The 8091-nt window shown below is 44.8% G+C and overlaps 1 protein-coding gene across 1 annotated transcript in view; it reads right to left on the reverse strand.

Moving 5' to 3' along the window:
• CERK (ceramide kinase) overlaps window positions 1-7517 on the reverse strand; it is a 38634-nt gene extending 31117 nt beyond the window's left edge. The window contains exon 1 of the mRNA XM_075725094.1: window positions 7379-7517. Coding sequence (XP_075581209.1) covers window positions 7379-7517 — 139 coding nt within the window. The remainder of the gene's footprint in view (window positions 1-7378) is intronic.
• Between the last annotated feature and the right edge of the window lie 574 nt (window positions 7518-8091).

The following is an 8091-nucleotide window of genomic DNA, read 5'->3' on the forward strand; positions in this document are numbered from 1 at the left end:
TGTCAAATTGAGGTATGCTACAAAACTGACGAACTACATTTAGACCAAAATTTAAATGACAATGCTCTATTGTTCATTTTGGGAAACAGTTCTACGTACTAGATATTTATTAGTATGTACACTAGGAGCAGCAACAGAGGTGATTGTTTTATTAGGCATTTTCTGTATAACAAAGAAAGCTGTCCAACCGTACAGACAGCAAATGCATTAAAACACAGTTCCAAACCTGTACCACTGAAAGCATTTCTTTGGAGTATATATTTTAGCACATATTACACAGGTTATATTAACAACCCTAGACCTTGTAACTACTTCTACTAAGCTCTCCCAACTCTTCAGATGTGTTCTCCCTCTGACAGTTGCATGACTGGAAGTTTTGCCTTTCTAGCAAATCTCTTCACAGATGTGGCAAAAAAGCAAAGAGTAAATGTTTTAGTTTTATATGTACATGTTTTTATCTTAAGCCACAAGAGTTACGTATCTGAAAAAACAGATTCCAGGGCAGGGGAGCGCCTGGAAGAACAAAACAAAAGCAAAGAACGGAGTGATCTCACCTTCCCTCTGTAAATCTTTGGGTTTGCTAAAAGTCTGAGAAGTTTCTGCTCAATGAATGGCAGCTATGCCAATTGTGGCCCTCAGTACTACTTGGCACTGTACAAGCATCAAGCAACTCCACTGCCCTGATAGTATACTCTAATCTTAAGGCAGTCAAAACCACACGCTTCCTAACACAGTAACTGCAGGGGGCCAGAAAGATGCAAAGCTGTCTCAAATACAAACATGTTATTCAGAACATACCCTACAGCTTATGAAAATGAATGCAGTGGCATTTGTGTTTGAATAGAGCTCAAGAATTTCTATCAGTCCAAATATGACTCTACCACTATTCTACTTAGTATTATACAGTACATTGTTTAATCAGAAAGCAAATCAACTACTTAGTCCCACCCTCCCCCCTTGTCCGCAGAAGGGAGAAGTTTCCATTGCGAGGAAACCAGAGACCTTCAACAGAAGCAGCACAATCCTGCACCTATGAATGCAATGCTCTATCTGCCGTTTAATCACCAAAGCCCACCCTATAAAAATAAGTAGGACTATCCTGCCCTCTCTTGAGAGGTCAACAAGGTTCACATATGTACTAATTATAGTCCTTTCCCACACCTACTTTTGTAGCATTTACCCCATTATCAAGTAGCATGAGCCATTTCTTTCACTGATTTAGCACAAAGTTGTTCAGTCATAAAGGCTTTCACCTTTATGAGTTTCTCCCAAAACATGGAAAATCTTAACGCCACATTAACAAAAAAAGAAAAAAAAAAAAAAACCCGGCACTTACACCAGCACTACAAAATCAACGTTAATGAAAAAAGTTGAACTATGGGCTCAGACCATATCAAACAAAAGAATTTTACTTGGCTCAGTAAATATACTCAACCAAGTAGCACAGAACAGTTCCTAGGCAAAATACCATAACTTTTCAACATACACATCTAGATTCAAGAGACTGAATTCTGAATTAAGAAATACATAGCAATTTCTTAAGCTTAATCTCAAAGTTCTTCACACATTTATGTTTTCCTGTGTCACCTTGTTCAATGTCTAGCATACATGACACACTAGACAACAAGTTGTCCATCCAGAGCAACCAGACGAAGGGGTATGGAAAAAAAAAAAAATTAAAACCCCAAACAAAACACACAATGGACAGGTGACAGCCTTCCCAGCACACCGGCTGTGCCAGTTATCACTCATTCTGGGTCACAGTGCTCTTACAGTCTTAACAGACACTCTTATTGAAGTGCAAAACGACAAATCAGCAAAATACCGTGTTAGACGCACACTACTTTTCCCCACATTAAGCAAGGGGTGGGGGAACCCTAAGGTAAGCACACTAACAGTGGGTTTTCTTTGTGAAAAATGTAACCAGCAGTTGTGAAATGTATTCTTCTGTGTTAAGAAAGGCTTTTTGGTGTGTCATCACTGTCTGTCACTCCTACAGAACACTTTCTGAGTTTATAAGCAAACTCACTCAGCATCCCAGTCAACATTTGTTCATTCATCACTGCCAGCTGCGTATCCTACAGGCCAAATTCCTCCCTCAGAAATGCATTTGCTCAAAGCAACAGAGACATGTGCAAAACCATAAAAACGTCACTGATCACAGCATTTGGTTTATTATTAAAATTCAGCTCAGGCCCATGGATACAGTGGCATTCAGAATTAATTTAAATTATTAGTTTACTCTTGTGACTTAAAAATATTAACAACTGCGGATTTAAAGAAGTATTTTTTCAGTCACTAAAACTAATTTACTATTATAGACCACATGAATGGTAAGTTATCTTGTTCTAAGTTTAAGCTTTGCCTTCGCCTAAAAAGCAAGAAAACAAGAACACTGTCAGAAGATACATTGCATTATATTGATCAAGAACTACAGAAAGCTGTGTCTAATAAAGACCAGAATAAGAGAAGATGGTGGATAGGGATATAAAGCAGAATTACAGAGAATTCACATCCTGGGGGAGGGGGAAGAAAAAAGGCATCATGACTAAATGATGTAATTCAAAACTGTGAAAGAGTCACAGAAACATCTGAAGACCATGATCTCACAATATACAGGCATGTATAGGGAAATTGGCTTTTTTCTTTTTTTAAGTAAATATTCAAGTACTTCTTAAACCCATAGACAATAGATCAGTTCCTAATAGATCAGACACACAGCTGCTACTTCATATCACATATCTGAATTTGAATCAAATCACAGCAATTTGAACTTGGATCAATTTGCATATTTAAATCATACTATTGAATGTTTTCCCACTGATTTTTTTTTTTCAATTTCCAAATTAAATCTTTTCAACTCAACTATGAATATTTCAATGGTAAAGCAAGAAATAAGATGCACCTCTTCACCTTCAGGGGGAAAAAAAACCCCAAACACCAAAGAGGTGTATGCTATGTATTGTTTAATGTAGTGTGCATGTATATTTTAATAATGTATCTTCCAGAAGACGACACATTCCAAAGAAACAATGCCTTCTAGAGCTATTATTCCCCACATCCTACTGGCTGGTTCACTGTAGTCAGTGGAACTGCCTAGAGAAAAACATGGTTCAGAATTCTACACGTGCTCACTGTCAATTAGGAACGACTGATGAAAAATGACCTTGACTAAGGATGTGCCAACACACTACAGGTGCTGGACAGACCTTGTTTCCAAGCAGGCCCACCTCTGCTGTCTTGGCACTGCGTTTATCAAACTGAGCACTCTTTAGAATCCACAACATCAGAATGGCATCAGTCTTGTGAACACTAGCACTGAGCCTTCCCCAGCTTGTTTTTTTGGGTGGAAAGCTGCAAAAGACACGCCAAGGGAGAATTCTGAAGGGAGAAATAGAAGGGTTAAAAGAAAGTGCACACAGTAAGTGAAGGCATATAGTTTGGTCTCTAGTTAGATCAACCCCCTCATACTTGTCCTTTACATAAAGGACATTACCTTTATTAAAAAAACACAGAAAAACATCAAGAGAATCTCATTCTGTGTTTGTAATCCCTTAGTACTAGGCATGATACAATCTTAGCCAACACTTCCAAAATACTGTACAATATATCATCTGCTACGAAATTTGGTACACTAAGTTTTAGCACGTGTTACTTGAGAAAAACCTGGCCGTGCCATCCACATGAGGAAATAATAAAACAATTGATCTGCCCAGCTTTGCAGATCAAACAAATCTCATGGTGAAGTGTTACGAGGCTGAAAAACAACGTTCTTCAGAATATTTGAAGATAAAGGCATGCCTAGGGAAAAAAGGTGCATAGCTAAAAGTAACAGAGAAACACAGGAAAAATTCAGATAAAACTTTTCCCTCTAAGTTCAAACAAGTCTAACCAACCAAAGAATGGGAAATGGGAACCTCACGACACTGAAGACAGAACTTGAAAATATGATGCTGTTAAACAAGGTCTAACAGTAGGAAAGAAAGTAAACAGTATTTTACATTTAAGGTTTTAAAAACATACCATGACTTGAACAAACATTTTATGGTTTTGTTATTGTTGGTATCTTCTCAAGGATAGCATTAAAAATAATTCTCCTGAATTAATACTTCTTTTTTCACGAAATGCATTTTCACAGAATGGGTTTTAAAAAATATATATATATTTTAGTATCATTGTACAAAGATGAGAAAACACAAGAATCTCCCCATATTCTGTAAAACTATATTTTCCTGGACAATACAACAAAGTCTCTGTTGTTTCCTATCTGTTCCTGAATTTGGATGCAATATGGAGAAGTAGATATTTCAACACTTCTACAATACACCTAACTATAGCTCTAGTTCCTTACCTGTCAAAGTCTGAAAACCTTGACAAAATACATACCAAACTGTTTTTCCTTATGTAGCTCAATCCAAGACAGTAATAAATACTCTGAAAATAAGCAGCCCTCACTGATTTTTTTCAGTTTAAAGACAACTGTTTCACTCTAATAACTACCTATTAAACAAAAAATATAGCACTTTTATACTGCATAATTAAGTCTGTATTTAGGCATAATGCACAGTAGTCACACAGTCAAAGGCTAAATGGTAGAAAGATACCAATCTTGGTCAAGCAGCTCCTCTGAAATTATATGCTTCTAACTATCCACCTTCTATATTATAAAGTTTATTTATATACTGTCATGTATGCTGCTCGTATTTCCAAAATAATTGTAGCAAACACCATGAGCCATCCCAGGTCTTAAAAGAGCTTAAAAGCAACAGGGCAGCAATAATATAAAACTGTGATGGCATTAAAGCACAATTGCAGGAAACACATGAATTAATCAGGTTGTTAAGAAGAGGAGGTACATCATCTATTGTATTGCTCTCTACAGAAATTATACCCGTGCCTCCAGAACACTTAGGCATTTCTTTTTCTTCTCCCACCCTCCCTTTTCTCTTTTGATTCCACATTATATTTTCCAAAATCTTATAGACAGCTATGTTACAGGACAGCAGCCAGACTCGGTAACCAGATTTGCCTCCTAAGGAATCTCCATCTGGGCAGGAGGTACTCCTTCCAAAACTGCCTCAAAAAGAGTCTAGTTTACTACGTCCCACTCTCCTTCCACCATTCCCAGCATTCTGACATCCACTTTGGAACAGGCTTCAGGACAGGTTCATACTCAGCCTGGCCCACCAGGAGTAAGTCAGGAAAACTTACAACTGAAAAACTTGTAAGAACTTACAACTGTAAGCAGCTGTACACTTCAGAGTGCTAAGAAGAGAGCTAGTGTGATTCTGTGGCACTCCTGCATGGTCTAAAGGAAGTCATCACGGTAGAATGGAGCTCCCACTGAACTTGCTCTGGCCCACAGATCAGTCAACTGGTAACTTTGCAAAGGCATTTTTAGAAGGATTTTACACAATTCAACAAAATTCTCTCCAAAGCAGGGGCTACTTTACCTAGTGGGAGCAATTGTCCCAAAAGTCTTCGAGACTCTGTATTTTAAATTTAAAATCCAGATACTTTTCAAAATGAAATAAAATTAGTCTAGAGAAAGGTATACCACTTATTTTTCACACCAATATACTAAGCTCGGCAGAACTAAAGAATTAATTTGTCTTCAAAGTCTTAAGTTCATTTAGCTGCACATGTGAAGTAAGGTCAGAAATTTTCAAATACATTTTTCAGCAGTACTGCTGATAAAAACTAGATTACGGCAAACTGTATTCACACAATAGCAGGGGAAGGATAGCAAACTCTGTTTTTATGTTATCATGAATAAGAAGAGGTGTACTTAAAATGTGACCAAGTCTCAGTTATGTAAACTACAACATCAAATTCTGACAATTCTTTTTGAGTCCTCCTTCTCCCTTTTCCTTCACCTTTTTTCAAAAAGCCTCAGGCCAATAAGATATCACGAAAAAATCAGGAAAATATTTAAGAAAGGTACGTGGTAAGAAGGGACGAACCATTTAACTACGGGAACTTGCCTGGGACCGGAGACATATATATTCAAACCTTTCTCAGATTAACTTCTAGTCAACCCTTCTATTATTAGTTTCTCTCTGTCTCAGTTCCTCCAACCTCTAAAACGAGGATGACGGCAGTCTTCCACTCTACTGCAGCTGCTGTGAAAAGGACGACATCACACATTTTCAGATGTTCACATACCATGCTAATGGGGCTGTACTAATAATGGGAATAATTACTATATAAAAACCCCAAGGTCAAAGAATCTGATAAAATAGCACCTAAAGTGTAGTACAGCGCTCGATACACTGCATGTACAGACGTTTTCAGAAGTTATCCTGAAATTTTGTCAGCTACTTTCAGCAGTAACCTCTCCCACTTGTTGTTTTGTAAGGCAGCACTATTCTGATTGCACAAAAGAGTAACCATAAACAGCTTTGTTACCCCATTACAAACTATTAGCCTACATTACGTATTTCCAAAACGGTAACTCGCCAAAGTTAAAACTTTCTTTGGAAATTTCCGTGGAGCCCTTTAGAAAGCAAGAGCTTTAGGAAAAAAAACCTCATTTGAGAAAAAACAGTAACTGTCTGAAACGCTGCCTCATTATGAAAGTGGTTTTTAACCGCAACTAAGTCACACAACTACAAGTTTCAAAGTTGCTTTTAAAGTTCTGTACGTTTATCAGGTGCTGCTACGATTCACTGGAACACGACCGTAGAAACGAGGTGCCCCTACCCAGGCGCAGCGCCGAGAAACAAGGGGGTCGGTCACACGAATGTGTGCTCTCACGGGCAGGGGCTGGCTGCCCCTCCTGCCAGAGCCGCGCCCCGCACCGATGCCCGCGCCGCCCACCCGCAGCCACGGCGCCCGCCGCACCGCAGGCAGCGCTGGCGCCCCGCCGCCGCTCCCCCCTCGGCTTCACCTCCCCCGGCACGGCCGCAGCGCTCCCGCACCGCCCGGCCCGGGCCCGCCTGCGGCTCAACCGCCCTCCCTCCGTCCTTCACCCTCGGACTCTGAACCCCAGAGGCGGCTGCTGCTGCTGCGAGCACCGGCTGCCGCCCTTCCTTTGCGGGGCGAAAAGGCGCCCAAGGACAGGAAATACTCCGAGCGCTCAGCGCTCTCGGAGCCGGCAACCGCCCGCCGCCGCCGCGAGAGCGGGCTCCGGCAGCAGGCCGTCCCCGCCGGCTCCCGCGGCCGCCGCCGAGGCCCTTCCCCGCCGCCGAGGCCCTTCCCTTCCCCGCCGCCGAGGCCCTTCCCTTCCCTTCCCCGCCGCCGAGGCCCTTCCCTTCCCTTCCCCGCCGCCGAGGCGAGGCGGCCCCCCGGGCGGCCCCGGCCCGCCGCGAGGCCGCGGCAGGCGCGCTAACGGCCGCCCGCCCGCCCGCCCTGCCGCCGCCGCCGCAGCAGCACTCACCGCCACCGCGGCGCGGCGGGCGGGGGTCGCGCCAGGCCAGCCGCCCCCGCTCCTCGTCTAAGGTGACCTCCCAGGAGCGCTGCCCCAGCCCCAGCGAGGAAACCAGCCGGGGCCGCCGGCCGCCCGGGAGCTGCTCCATGGCCGCCGAGAGCCCGGGGCCCGCCGCAGCCCGCTACCGCATGGCCCGGCGGAGCGGGCGGCCGCCGCGGGGCGAGCCCGGCAGCTAACGGCGCCCCTCGCCCGCCGCTAGCCGGCCTTGTCCCCCGGGCGGGGCGCGGCGTCAGCGCCTACGCCGGCGCCGCCGGGGCGGGGCCTGCGGGGGCCGCGGCTCCCCGGCACGGCGCCCGGCTCCGCGGGGCGAAGGGCGGCCGGGGCCGGGGCAGCGAGGCCGGGCGGCGGCTACCCGTGCCGGCCGCCCGCGGGCAGGCTGCCCGGGGCGCGGGGGAGGCGCAGGGCCCGGCCCCGCCCCGCTTCGTCCCCCTCAGGCCGCCGGCGGGAGCCAGCCGCTCTGCGGCCCGCGGCGGAGGCTCCGCCAGCCTGAGCCCCGCACGGCCAGCACGGGGGGAGCGGCGGCGCCGCGGGCATGGCTCCCTGCGGAGGAGCGGGGCTCGCACCGTAACGTGCGCTTTTACTCTCCTTTTTTCTCCTTACTCTCCCTGCTTTTGCGGGAGGGTCAAGCACCCGTCACAGCGACGGTGAACTCTTCCCTTATC

Source organism: Pelecanus crispus, chromosome 1, assembly GCF_030463565.1.
Source record: "Pelecanus crispus isolate bPelCri1 chromosome 1, bPelCri1.pri, whole genome shotgun sequence".
NCBI classification, from domain to species: Eukaryota; Metazoa; Chordata; class Aves; order Pelecaniformes; family Pelecanidae; genus Pelecanus; species Pelecanus crispus.